General features: G+C 41.3%; 1 protein-coding gene across 1 annotated transcript; it reads right to left on the reverse strand.

The window, feature by feature from the left end:
* Positions 1–251: 251 nt before the first annotated feature.
* acsl4a (acyl-CoA synthetase long chain family member 4a) lies at positions 252–9,798 on the reverse strand. The gene is made up of 15 exons (XM_026188559.1): positions 9,674–9,798; positions 7,308–7,847; positions 7,039–7,216; positions 6,802–6,911; positions 6,273–6,411; positions 6,036–6,186; positions 5,705–5,828; positions 5,052–5,123; positions 4,811–4,950; positions 4,542–4,714; positions 4,184–4,258; positions 3,901–4,089; positions 3,623–3,737; positions 1,329–1,486; positions 252–1,225 (listed from the first exon to the last, which is right to left on the reverse strand). The coding sequence occupies exons 2-15, from the start codon at positions 7,662–7,664 to the stop codon at positions 1,068–1,070; spliced, it is 2,139 nt and encodes a 712-aa protein (XP_026044344.1). The 5' UTR covers positions 7,665–7,847; positions 9,674–9,798; the 3' UTR covers positions 252–1,067.
* Positions 9,799–14,471: the final 4,673 nt, after the last annotated feature.

The raw sequence follows: 14,471 nt of genomic DNA on the forward strand, positions 1-14,471 counted from the left end.
CGTAGGTTCACCAAACTACTAAAGTGACTGCCATCGTCTGTGTACTTAAAACTTTTAACAATGCAAATCCACCAACATGATAGTATTTGGAAAAATACATAGAAAACACATTAAAACTGAGTTCAGAGGATCCTTTATACCAAATCGTACAATAACCTATTAACTGAGGTAAAGTACGCACAGTATTACAGTATGCCAGTTGTGACTATAATAAAAGGCTAAGCAGTTTAGTAGTTAATTGTGTTTTTTTTAATAAGGTGCCTACAAACATTTGTCAAAATGTTTCTATACCCCACATTTGACAACTTCATATATTAAAACATTTGTCCGTCTTCCTGAGTCATTTAGGCCAACACATTTTGGTCTTCCTTTCTTAACAAACCATTAAAATAACATTAAAGCATAAATAAAACAGGTAAGAAACAAAATCAAAGCTAAATACACAGACACGGACAAACGACTGTAAATGCTCTTGATCGTGTCGATGTGTCTGCGGTGGGGAGTATTTTTCCTTTCAAGTAAACACGGCATTCAGCCTTTTTTGTAACTTTTCTTTTTTACTGTCTAGCTACCACCTCTGCTCGACTACATGAGAACTGCAGACTGAAGGCACCTTAACATCAGTACTCCAACTTTACAAAACAGCATGACATGCCTCTGTGATCATGGTCGCATTTTTTTTCCTTTATTTTTTGAAACATTTTCAATGAAAGCAGCAGCAAGACTTAAGCAACATGTGGACCGAAGGTGCCGTTTCTAACAGCTACAAATAAGAGTCCCAGCAATTTCCAATGGATGGCAGTTGAGAGCTGCAATAGCCTTTCACCCTTCTAATAACAAAAACTGACACTTTGGTGCATCTCTTACAAACACAACTTCTCACACATTCACACACACACACACACACACACGGATAAACGGCTACAACTATTTATAGCTTACGCTTTTCTCTGTGAAGCTGTGGAACACAAATAAACTACAGCTTTGTAACCAGAGGAATATTTGCACATCAAAATCGTGGTTATGGTGAAAGCAGTAACTCCTGGGTGGTGTGGGCCTGCTGGAAGTTACTTCCTCCCATACATTCTCTCTATGTGATGGAGATAGTGGTTCTTCAGCTCTTTCCTCTTCAACTTGAATGCATCTGTGACTAGGCCCGTTTCAGGCGTCCACGGCTCTGGACTCAGATGCACCTTCACTGGAATCTCAAATCTCTGGAGTTTAACTACAAGGAAGGAAAGTGATGTTCAGGCACGTTTGGACAAAGTATGGATGAAAGCAAAACTTGCAAAGCTTCTGTTATCGCAATGCTGTGAAAAGACTCTTACTGTTAGTGGCGACCTCCTTGATCGCCTTCAGGACCTCGCTTTCCATTTCAGGATTAGTGCAGATCTCCTCCCATGTCCCCTCTATGCTCCTCTGTTTGGCCAGTTCTGTGAGCTTTTTCTGATTGGGAACCACGAAGCTGATCACATAGTTCTGATCACTGCAAGGGCACACAATTTAAAACAAACAAAAAAAAGTTTAGAAACTGTTCAACATTACGTCGCATGCCCACCACTGAACAACTACAGACAAAATAATTAATTCAAGTTGCAGCCGTAATCACTTCAGTCTAATTAAGCGCCATATTTAATTGTTCCGATATCAGCTGAAGTCGAAGTGAGCGCTACATTTGTTGATTCAGTCGTCATTAAGACACTTAAACGTCACTTGGAGTTCTCATGTCAGCCAGAGTGCAGGTGACACATCTGAAGTGGGAAGAATTTCATGACGGTTTGGGTGTTCACACTGAAAGCTGTCAGTTCAAGTGCGTAGGCGCAAAAGCCTGTCAGGTAATTATGTATGAACAGTAACAATTTGATTTTATTGGAGCTTGGAGAAGAACTGAGACTGGAAATGATTTAAAGTGTAAACATGAAGGTATAATAAGCACAGGGAAAAAAAAAAAAAAAAAAAAAAAAAGGCAAAGAATGACTGCAGGAGCGGTGCTGAGTGATGTGGAATGATAAAAGGAGAAAAGAATTCAAGGAGTGGAGCTGTGAGACACAAGCAAGTGCTGGCAACGTTGAGAAATACTGCTACTGCTGGGATATCCTGAGTAACCATCTCTGTGTAATATTATGCAATATACCATGTTTAAACTGTTCTGACAACACGTCAGTACTGCTGTAGCTAAACCGGGTGCCCCTTTTCAGAAGCGGAACTAAACCTGCCTGCATAATTAGAACAGTACACACATGTTTAACAGACTGGACTAAATTTAGGTTGAAAAATGTTTTCCTGCACATTATGTTTATATTAAGAGCCCAGAAATAAACACTTGCTTAACACTGTATTTGGTCAGAAAAAACAAAATAATAATTTAAAAAAACAAAAAAGAAACAAACACAAAACACCTACCCAATGAATTAAACCTTAGCTTGCTTAATTCGATATGCTAAAATACATTACATGGACAAAAGTGCTGGATGACCTACAAGAGCTGCTCAGCCATGCAAACCCACACCGTGAAGCTCCCCGTGCACAGCGTTTATGCTGATGTTTAAAACTCTGCAGTTATTGAATCAGCAGATCGTTGATGACTTTATAAAACCCTGCTCTGCAACTTTACATGCTCCGAGTTGCTGTGGTTCCAATAATACATTTACAGTCAACTGTAGAATATCTAGTAGGGAAAAAATGTCCCACACTAACTTTGTCCTATTACAGCACCACACTCACATTCAGTGAGCTCTTTACAATGACCCACTCTTTCACGGATGTTTGCAAAGGCAGATCGCATGGCTAGGTGCTTGGTTGTATATGCTAAGAACAGAAAACAATGATTGCAAGGTGTGGCCCAATTCTTTTGTCCATATACTGCATTATGTACTGCATTTATTAAACTGATGATAAAGTGTCATTCACATTTTCAAATGGAGATCATCATCTCAAATCCCAAGTGTGAGATAAGTGAAAGACGTTTCTATAGATACGCAATCATGTATAGTACAAATAGAAACAGCCTGTAGCTGATGAATATACCATACGTACAAGTAAACATTTCATGGAAATGTCATCTGGGTTGTTTACTAGTACCTTTATCTTTTATTTCATTTCCTGGTTCATTTGCATCAACTGATAAGAAACCCTGACCCTGAATAACATTTTCTGTAATTCTAACTTTATGCAAGTATCTCGTGAAATAATATTTGTTTGTACCCGTCATATGCAAATCTGTGTTTAGTCAGTGTTTATTAGCACAAAACTTCAGCTGGCCTATCATGCATATGAAACTGATATGAATCTATGACTGATCGCTATAATGTAATTTTTCTCCAAAGTCAAACGTGAAGAATGAAAAAAATATTTCAAGAAGCACTCGTGTTCTTAAGTTTAGAGTAAAAACACAGACGCCTGCAGCAGTTGAATATGATGTTTGAACTGTAAACAGCTCGTGGAAAGGTCACCATCTGCAAATTCATTCAGCTGTTTCCCCATATCGTTTATAATCTGCCATTATACTCGTTGATCCAGATGTAAATCATATATTAGGATATGGAAAAACTTTGCCTCTAAATTGCATCTCCTACCATTTTAACTTTCCCTGAATAAATAAATAAAAAAGTAGGTCACTCACCTGTTTGCATAAGCACAGATGTTGTCTATAAGAGGGCAGTTTTTCAGAGCAGATTCCACTTTACCGAGAGACACGTACTCTCCAGCCTGCAGTTTCACCAAATCTTTCTTGCGGTCTTAATGAGAAAAAGTAAATGATAAATGGACTGATTTTTATATAGCACTTAAAAAAAAACAAAAAAAAAAAACAACCTCTACTTAAGCACTCAAAGGGCTTTATACAATACGTATCATTCACAGTAGCATCCCACCCCCACCCAGAAAAAGAAATATACACACCAACAATTTGTAGACAGCCATCTGGGTAAACCTCTCCTACATCTCCGGTGCAGAACCATCTCTGACCATTTTCATCCACAAAGAAGTCCTGATTGTTGCCTTCACTCCTGTAGTAGCCCATGGTTACATTGGGGCCACCGATCAAGATCTCCCCTCTTGGATTTGGCTTGTCTTTACTGGTGTAGCCACCTGAGTGAAAATAAAAAACACATGATTACGCTGCAATGGAGATCTTTCCATTCTGCAAAAGCGTGTCCCGGCATGTTTTCCCCCCCAAACATACCTTCAGCCCAGTCCCTGAGTCTAATCTCACAGCAAATCAGAGGAGCTCCAACACGACCAGTGCTGATGTCTTCAACTGTAAAATGAAAAACATTTCTTAAGAACAGTCATTTAAACATTATTTTCAATTTAGGCCCATCTGCTTCTATCCTGAGGTATTTGTTTATCCTGTGTGACTATTGGCCAGGCTCACTACAATAATGACTGCTTCCAGTCAGCAAATCACTAGGGAACTGAGGCACTTTAGTTAATCCAACTTAAAATAAAACTGTAAGTCAGGATTTGTTTCTTTTAAATTAAATAATGCCTAAATTTGAACTCATCTGTCATTATTTTGGGCACTCAAAATGTTATCTTACCCTCTGTGATAGTGCCTGCTCCACAGGTCTCAGTGAGGCCGTAGCCCTGGCCCACTGGACAGCAAAAACACACATTCATAAATCTCTGAGTGGCCGGGGACAGGGGGGCTCCTCCAGACAGCATCATCCTCACTCGCCCACCCAGCAGTTTCTTTACTTTCCGGAACAACAAGCTGCAAAGAGAGATCACGCAGTGTTTTGATTTTAAGTTAAACAAGCCAATCATGTTTTAGTGCAAGGGTCACAGGAACGCATAGGATGCTTCTTACGCATTGCAGAGTGGTGCGTCATAGCCCCTCCTGATCTGCTCCAGTTTATAGTTGTAGCCCAGTGTAAACAGCATCTTCTGAACAAAACCCATTTCCTGCACTTTGCTCATCACGTTCTTGTTGATGCGATCCATGATTTCCTTTTTGGACCAAACATATAGGAGTTATTTAGACACCAGTTGACAAACAAAATAAAATAAAGAAAGACACAAACAGGATAAATAAAAAACAAGGTTCTTACTGGCACAGCTGCCATCAGTGTGGGCCTGAGCACAGAGCAATCTCCTTTACTTCCCTTCTTTATCCTGGTAGACTAAAGAGGAGAAGGAAAAAAATAAAAATTGAAATATTGTCCAACTTTTGTAATGTAACTCCTCCTCAATCTGCCCTGCTTCCCACTGATGTGACTAATGTGGCCACAGACTACAGAATCTAATCGACAAAGGCAAGATCAAGTCACACTGGTTTGTGGACAAACTCATGCCTCAAGTTTTAATAAAACCAGACATTATTAAAGTGTTTCTCATCATTTCCAACCGACTTGTTGCGCAGTTAGCAAAGCTTCCAGTGGGCTAAGTTAGGCATCTCCTTTAAGTAAGATTAAAAAAATAAATATAAAAAGCTGCTTTTTTGGAGAGCTACTGTTCGCCATGATAAACACGATTCACATCTGGTTTTGTGAACTCTCGTTTCCTCAAATCTTTACAATGTAGATAAAGTGTGGACCGATGCCACGGCACGCAATCGTCACAATGGCCACTTAAACTGTGAAAAACAACAGCTTGAAATAAACCAGACTTTTCATCTAAATATTAACAGAAACACCACTAAGAGTCAATTAAAATATAGACTACAGTGACAGAAACAATGCAATCTGGCGTCGGTGCTGCTTACCTGGTCTGACAGTGTCTGTGGGGACGAATAGCCAATCCGACAACCATATGTGACACAGGAGATTTCAGCTGTCATTTCCAGAACATGAGCCAGGGGCAGATAGGCTATGTAGGTATCATTAGGCCTGCCACAGTAGAATCATTGAAAGTCTTGGTTAGGACCAACGATTAGTAGACATTTTCAGTTCCTCTTTCCAATGTTTACACTGAGGATCTTTGACTGCACTTCCTTAGTTCCAATTTGAACTTAAACTTTCTTTTTTTCTTAGATTTCTTCACATCTCCAAGTAGCCTTACTAAAATACAACAAATCAGCCATTGCTGCAACTCACCCGAGCCCAGGGATGCGTTCACACTGGCCTGTCATTCCTGCAATTAGGTTACTGTGGACAATGACAACTCCTTTGGGTCTGCCTGTGGAACCGCTGGTGTACATCACAACGGCCAGATCGGATGGCCGGGGCTCAACAATTGCCCTAGCCACTGTAGAACAAAGGAAAGCGTTACCGTCTTGTACTGTGCCTGAAATAGGACAAAAAGCACAACCAGAGTGAGTCAGAAATACACACCATTCTCCGGCTGCCTGCCCATCTCTCGTACGGACTGCATGCTGCGGATGGAAAGCCCTGCTGGGTAGCCTTCTGTGTTCATTTTCTTGTCATCCACATAAATCACATGCTTCAGGTTGGGGATCTGTGGCAGTACAGTCTATGCAGAAAAAGCAAAGAGTAAAAATGTTACAGGAGGATGCCCAAGTACAAGATTTCCTTCTATAAATAACATTTTTAAAAAAGTGATAGTCCTTTGGGATTTTCTTTGTAACAGAAAGCCAGTAAATGCATCTTTAAAAAAAAAAAAATGCTTTAACAAATAAATTCTGTGTTCCTTATTTCATCCATGAAGCTGTGGACAAAAACATTATTCTGGGCTTTCCAAACTTTAATGTTAACAATTTGCTACATCTTAAATTATAATCATGTGATGATAATTGAGGCTGTTAGATGGTAAACAAAGACGTCTCATGAGAATAATCATATCACTGCTTCTCTTGTTCTTAGGAGTGGTGGTTGGACCATGTGCTGTAAAGGATTAACTCACTTTCAGCTTAGTCTCAAGGAGCTCCACGTTGGTGACCAAATGTGAAACACCCGTCTCATTCAGTCCAAAAGCAATCGCCTCCTCCCCCAGTGTGGCGTAGAACGTCACCACTGCAATAATAATATTGTTTAAAAAAGGATCTCAGTGAGTGAGATAATTAAATTATGAAACACTTAACACAGCATTCACGCTATCTGACCCCAAAACCTTGGATTGAACGCGCTGAGATATACTTACGTGGGAAATTGTGTCTGAAGCATGCCTGAGCAGTGATCATCCACTCTGCCCTGGTTTCACAGAAGACTGCAATAGTGCTTTTGGGTTGCTGCCCCAAAGCCGCCAATCCACTGCCAAACTCACCGACTATGGAGTCGAGTTCATTGTAGGATAACCATTTGTACTCCCCCAGGATCAGCTAAAAGGAGAAAGGGTCACATAAATAACACCGAACATCTCTGATCACTTACGCATTTGTCAACAGAGCAGTAAACTCTAAGCAACCTTACCTTTTTAAAAACTTTGCCATTGGGCTGAGTCTCGTTCTCTTCGCTCAGAATCTCTCGGGTTCCTAGACAATCAGCTTCACCGAAGCGCTGCACAGCATGCTTGAACAGCTTATCGAGTGTGTCCTTGCCTGGGAAGTCTTCCCTGGCCAGGGAATCAAATTGGTCCACGGAGCGGTATGGTCCCTCGGCACATCCTGATTTGGAACGGGCTTTTATCCTCTTGGACAGAGCTTTTCCTTGGCCAGCTCCGGTGAGGTAGTACCAAGGCAGGAATGAGACTATTGAGTACAGCCATATGATAAGGTGGATTGGAAAAAGGAGGATAGATTGGAGGACAGAGTCTGACTGAAGACCCATGCTTTTTTCTGGAAGGGAGCTGAGCAGCAGGTTATCAGAAAACTTTCAAGCTTGGTGGCCCCAAAGATGTTTGAGGTGCGTCAAGAGAATTGTGTTGGACGGGAAGAGGGGAAAAAAAGCTCTTAAACTCTTAAGAGTCCCACAGTTGTAGCATGTAAATATTTGGTCCACAAAATGCTTAAGCTAAAGTTGAGACAGAAAAGAAAAACAAAAAACACAATACAGTCAATTGATACAGTTCATTCATCAGCTGCCTGTGAGATCACTTAAATAACTCAGGTTAAAAGTCAAAAGCAAGAAAGTTGATTTTCACCCAAATATCTATCGCATGCCAAGAGATGTCACAAAAGGGAAGTTGGCTGGTTAACTAAGTTTGTCTGGTGGTTGACTTCTTGCTTAAAGGAACTCTGACAAAACACTAGATTGGAAATAAAAAGTGAACTATTAACCATCAGTATCTGAGGCTTATCTAAACTGTTCCACCACTGTGCTACCTCTTCTTACAGACAGGAAGACTGCACTACACACGGCAATTATCCACAGCCTCACCACCTCCTCGCTGCGTACCAAACCGCCTCTGTATGTCTGAACGTTTTCAGTGCTCAGCTCCTTATAATGTCCTCTGCTGCACTCAAACACCTGCCTGCTTTTAAACAACAGGTCAACTGAAAGGTCATGGAGGGATGAAGTAGTGCGGAGATGTGGTCACTCTGACCAGACTGGCTACTGTCCAATGAGGATTGTGCTGCAGACAACCAATGACAATACTCTTTAGGCTCACCCCACTTGGTGGTCAGGGAAGGGTCACTATAGAGCAAGCTCAGCCTGCTGATATCCTCAGAGTGCAGAGACGGTAAAGTAGTTAAAACAAATTGTGTCTCATAATTGCAAAATGTAGTCAATATCCACATGTTTGCTCTGTGGCTAAACGTCACGTGCTGAACCCGTTTAGCACGTGACAAAGTAATTGTAGCCTACGGCAGTCAGCTATTAAGTGGAAAGTGTCTTCATGGCACAAGACAGACACCGGTTACCTGCAAATAAGAGAACACTGTGTACTTAGCTACATTAAGACATTTATGGAAAGAGAAGGTCAAACCACGTAACTGGCTTTCCCAATCCTGAAAGCTCACACTCTTCATCGTGAATCATTTCCGTGAATCATATCCTCAGTGTACGTCACATCTGTCCATACATCTTAAAGAATGACAGTACACCCACAGATGAATCAAAGCGGCGGAGAAAGAAATATTTATATGTCAGGATCTTTTTCTGGGCTCTTACTGTGAAAATAAAAATAACCTGAAAACATTCCTGTGTGATGACAGGACGTGGGGATGGTGATGATGATGATGGAAAAGCCATGGACCACTAGCTTAAAACAGTTTTTCCTCTCTCTCTCTTGGGTGGAATTGAATAAAAGCAAATTCAAATCATTTTACACGGGAATACGGGAGTGAGTGGTTCGATGCAAATCTCCTCACACGTCTATATCTAGTTGTGAGTGATAAACACGTTATCTAACGGTAAAAAGCCAAACACTGCATATCCGTTTAGGGCAGGTATTGCTAACAAAAGCGACAGTTTAATACCGGGAAATGCTAAAGTTGTAGCCGGGGTTTGCAGTTTCCACTTGTAACACGTTACGCTAAAACACCATGAAAAACAATACGAGCTGTAATTAAAATTAAAGCGCCTTTCTTGCTCCCTTTACATAATTGGTGTGCTTCAAAATAAGGCGAGCTGGGAAGCAAATCTGACCTCCTTATCTAGCACTGAAACGACAATGGGTCAGGAGCGGCATGGCAGACGAAATGATGACAAAAAGCCGCCGCACATTGCTGGCACGGCGCGTCTCACTGGCAAGTTGATTAACGTTAGCTGCTGTCGCTTAAACCTGCTCAATATTAGCAGTACATATTAACTAACGGATAAAGGCTCTAATGAGATTACAGCGGTCAGCTAGAGAGTGATACCATGCTGTATTGGCAGGCTGACAGCGTTCTTACCTTCAGCTGAAGAAAGCCCGGTCAGCCGTGTGCCGCTCTTTCACAAATGACCGAAAGTTACCTTTTGTTGGGACCTAGAAACCCGGAACCACTACGTCATCTGATTCCATATTTCTCGACCAATGAGCAGCCAAAGCGGATTTGCGCTCTCTTATGCTACGTCCGCTTAAAAAGAAAAAGAAAAAAAGAAAAAGGTAACAGGAAATCAGTAATGCGTATGTTCTCTGGCTCTGTTACAGAACCTGTATTTTTCTTTCATCATGTAATGGTTATGTGTGTATTTTACCGAAGTTTACATCCAAACAAAAGCAAAATAATAATAATAATAATAATAAAAAAGTTACCGTACTTGCACTCTTATCTAATATATTTTGCAGATAGATCTGATAATTGAGATCAGATCATTTGTTTACATATTATGCAGCTTACACAAATCTAGCTGAGATCTGATAATTTATGTTTATATATGATGGAGCTTACATAAATCCGTATAATATTAGATTGAAACCTGGTTTTTACATTTATGATCCTGCTTTGATGTGTGCCTGATTTGGTATTTTTATTAAAGACACTGAAAATTCTTTCAAGTACAAGCACCATTCCCACTCATTAAAACAACAAATGGTTGCGCACGCTCGGAGTGCACCAGTGAAGACAATGCATTCATCATCACAGAGCATGCCGTGAGGAACACCTTCAGGAGGGTGAACACCAGGAAGGCAGCAGGACCAGATGCAATCCCTGGCCGGGTCCTGAGAGCCTGCGCTGACCAGCTAGCACCGGTGTTCACGGAGATCTTCAACCTCTCCCTGGCCCAAGCAATGGTTCCCACGTGCTTCAAACAGTCCATCATTGTCCCTGTTCCAAAGAAACAACAGCCCGCTTGCCACAATGACTACCGTCCAGTAGCACTGACTTCAATTGTAATGAAGTGTTTTGAAAGACTGATGAGAGATCACATCACTTCTTCACTTCCTGCCACCATCGACTCATTTCAGTTTGCTTACCGGACTAATCGTTCCACAGACGATGCCATATGTCACCTGCTCCACACATCCCTGAGTCACCTGGACACTGGCAGAGGGAATTATGTTAGGATGCTGTTCGTGGACTACAGTTCAGCATTCAACACAATAATTCCCTCTAAGCTTTTCACCAAGTTGACGGATCTAGGACTCAGCTCATCACTGTGTCAGTGGATCCTCAACTTCCTCACAGACAGACCCCAATCAGTGAGGGTGGGAAAACAAGTCTCCCCCTCCATCTCACTCAGCACTGGAGTGCCTCAGGGCTGTGTTTTAAGCCCCCTGCTGTACTCACTGTACACTTATGACTGTGTAGCCACATCAGACACCACCTCCATTGTCAAGTTTGCTGACGACACTGTTGTTGTGGGCCTGATCTCCGACAACATTGAGACGGCCTACCTGGAGGAGATTAGGAACCTGGAGACCTGGTGCCAGGAGAATAACCTCCTCCTAAACGTCAGCAAGACTAAGGAGCTGATTGTGGACTTCACTACAAAGCAGGCGAGGAATTACAAGCCCCCCATCATCTGTGGCACGCCAGTGGAGGAAGTGGACAGTTTCCGATACCTGGGTGTCCACATCACTTGGGACTTGTCATGGTCCTGTCACATCAACACCCTGGTTAAGAAAGCTCGTCAGCGTCTCTTCTTCCTTAGAAGACTTAGAGACTTCCATCTGCCACTGAAGGTGCTCAAGAACTTTTACTCCTGCACCATCGAGAGCATCCTGACGGGAAACATCTGCACCTGGTTTGGGAACAGCACCAAGCAGGACAGACGAGATATGCAAAGAGTGGTGCGCTCGGCCGAACGCATCATTCAATCAGAGCTCCCTGACCTGCTGTCCGTCTACACCAAGCGGTGCAAGACCAAAGCTAGGAAGATTATGATGGACCTCTCCCATCCCAACAATGGACTCTTCTCACTGTTGAGGTCTGGGAAGCGCTTCCGCTCCCTTAAGGCCAAAACAGAGAGAATGAGGAGGAGCTTCTTCCCCCAGGCTATTTGGGTCCTGAACCAGGTGTAGGTCTGGACTCTCCCACACACATCACATCACTATAAGACTGGACTCTCACACACATCACATCACCACACGCACTCTGTTTTTTCTTCATGCACACTTCCTATAATTTATAATCTCTATTTCTGCTATTTGCACATTTTTACTGTAAATTTCTAAGTTAAATCTGTAAATTTTGTAATAACCTGTAAATTGTAAATACTGTAAAATCACTGTCATTTAATGGTCGGGCATTGCATTGCACAGCTACAAGCATTTCACCTCATGTCATACTGTGTATGGTTGTGTGTGTGACAAATAAAATTTGAATTTGAATTTAAATAGATTGATGGATAAATAGGTACGTAGATACAGCATAGACTGATTGCTGATTACTGGACTATGGAGTCCTTAGCCTGAACAAGATTATTTAAAATCACCTGTGCCAATCTGAAAGAGCTGGAGTGAGTTTAGCTATGAAACATGGAATGGATTCAGAAAACCTCAAAACTGTAGGAGTTCAGAATCAGAATCAGAATACTTTATTGATCCCTGGGGGAAATTATTTTTTTGTTACAGTGCTCCATTATAAACCAACATAAACCAACATTAACAAGACAGACAATATGCTAAGTCACTCATTAACAAATAGCTGAAAAAGAAACATGTGTAGTTGTAGCAGTAACCAGTGTGTTAAGTGGATGCGTTGTACAGGGAGATGGCCACAGGCAGGAAAGATTTCCTGTGTCGTTCAGTGGTGCTTTTCGGTAATCTCAGTCTCTCACTGAACGTGCTCCTGTGACTGACCAGCATGTCATGGAGTGGGTGGGAGGTGTTATCCAACATTGTCTTTATCTTGGACAGCATCCGCCTCTCCGACACCACCTTGAGGGAGTCCAGCTCCATCCCCACAACATTACAGATTAGTTTATTGAGTCTGTTGGCATCTGCTACCCTCAGCCTGCTCCCCCAGCATGCAACAGCATAGAGGATCGCACTGGCCACAACAGACTCATAGAAAATCCTGAGCATTTTCTGGCAGATGTTGAAGGACCTCAGTCGCCTCAAAAAATAGAGACGACTCTGGCCCTTCCTGTAAAGTGCTGTGGTGTTTTTAGCCCAGTCCAGTTTATTGTCAATGTGTACTCCAAGGTACTTCTCCAAGGTTGGAGAAGTAAATCCAAGAAAAACAATGACAGCACAATGGCATATCACTCTGTGATGTAAAAAAAAAAAGAGAGAGAGAGAAAAAGAGAAAACTCTTTTAAAGCAAATAAATATTCCATCACTGAGGCACAAGTCAGCTGTGAAAACAAGGGATGCTGGATTTTTTTCAGTTGGAGCGTGCCACTTCTTCTTTTGTCCTCTACCTTTCCAGTTTCCTCAAATTTTCTAAGGTCAACATATGCAAGGTTTTCAGCTAATAGCTGTTTGTGAATGACAAGATATCTGTTAGACTGTATTAACTTTGATGCTCTATGCTTAGATAAGTTACAGGTCAGTGTTGAGTGTCTTAAATAGAAATTATTCATTTGAAAATGGTCAGATAAAAGAATTGGACTGAAAATGAAAAAAAATTGAAAAAGCAGATAATGTGAAAGAAAACCTGAAGAACTTTTGTTTAAAACCACTTTACAAAATTACAAGAATGTCTAGCTCTTTGGGATTTTTCTTCATCATCACCATCATCATCAACTTTATTTATAAAGCACTTTAAAACAACCACAGCTGACACAAAGTGCTGTACATTGGAACTGTAAAATAAAATTACATAAGATATAAATAAAACACAAATAAAAGAAGAGTGAAATAATTAATTAAATAACTACTTCAATTAAAAGAGAAACTAAATCTCACTGAGGTTAAAAGCCAAGGAATAAAAGTGGGTTTTAAGACGTGATTTAAGATATACTTTTGTGTTTGACTCTTTTGTTCCTCCAAGCCACAGGTGTCAAGCTCCAGTCCTCAAGGGCCAGTATCCTTTAACTTTTAGATGTGTCCCTGCTGCAACACACCTGAATAAATTTAGTAGGTCGTTAGCAGTTCAGCCATTTGATTCATGTTACAGCAGCTAATGAATGAATGAACATGGTGCAATAAAAGTACTTTTAAAAGTACATTTTTCCAAACACAAAATGTATTTAAATTTACTTGAGTAGGATTAGTGGTTGCCACCTCAGCATGCAGTCAAGACCTATAGTGTCTTGCTAACGATCTACTAATGTTATTCAGGTGTGTTGGAGCAGGGACACATGTTAAAGATTCAGGATACTGGCCCTCAAGGACTGGAGTTTGACACCTCTGCATCTAAGCAGTTGCACCAATGAGAATGCACCACGTTCCTGCTTGTAGTTCCTTGCGAAGGCTTTGGAAATGATACTTCCAAAACACCATTCTACCAGAACCCTACGGCACACATGAGTCAGGCTGTTACCACCACCGCTCAGCTGTGGGGGGCTACAAGTATGATGTAAACAGAAGATTCTGAGCAATCCTCCCTTATGATAAGGTCTGGAAATCATGGGCTGCACCTTTCTGTAGTGTTTCGCAAGAATGAATGAAAAAGCGTACTGGACAGTGCATATACCTTGGAGGTTTATGCAAACCATAATCTTGTCATTCCTGTTCTCCTTGGTACCTGGATTAGAGGGATGTGTTATGCAAACATGAGTTCCATGTGTGTAACCCATGAATCATAGAATGCTAACCTAATAGTTAGTATGTGTTGTCAGGGAAGTTTGTGTAATGTTAATTCACAAACTCAAAGTCAG

The sequence above is a fragment of the Astatotilapia calliptera genome, chromosome 2, assembly GCF_900246225.1.
Source record: "Astatotilapia calliptera chromosome 2, fAstCal1.2, whole genome shotgun sequence".
NCBI lineage: Eukaryota > Metazoa > Chordata > Actinopteri > Cichliformes > Cichlidae > Astatotilapia > Astatotilapia calliptera.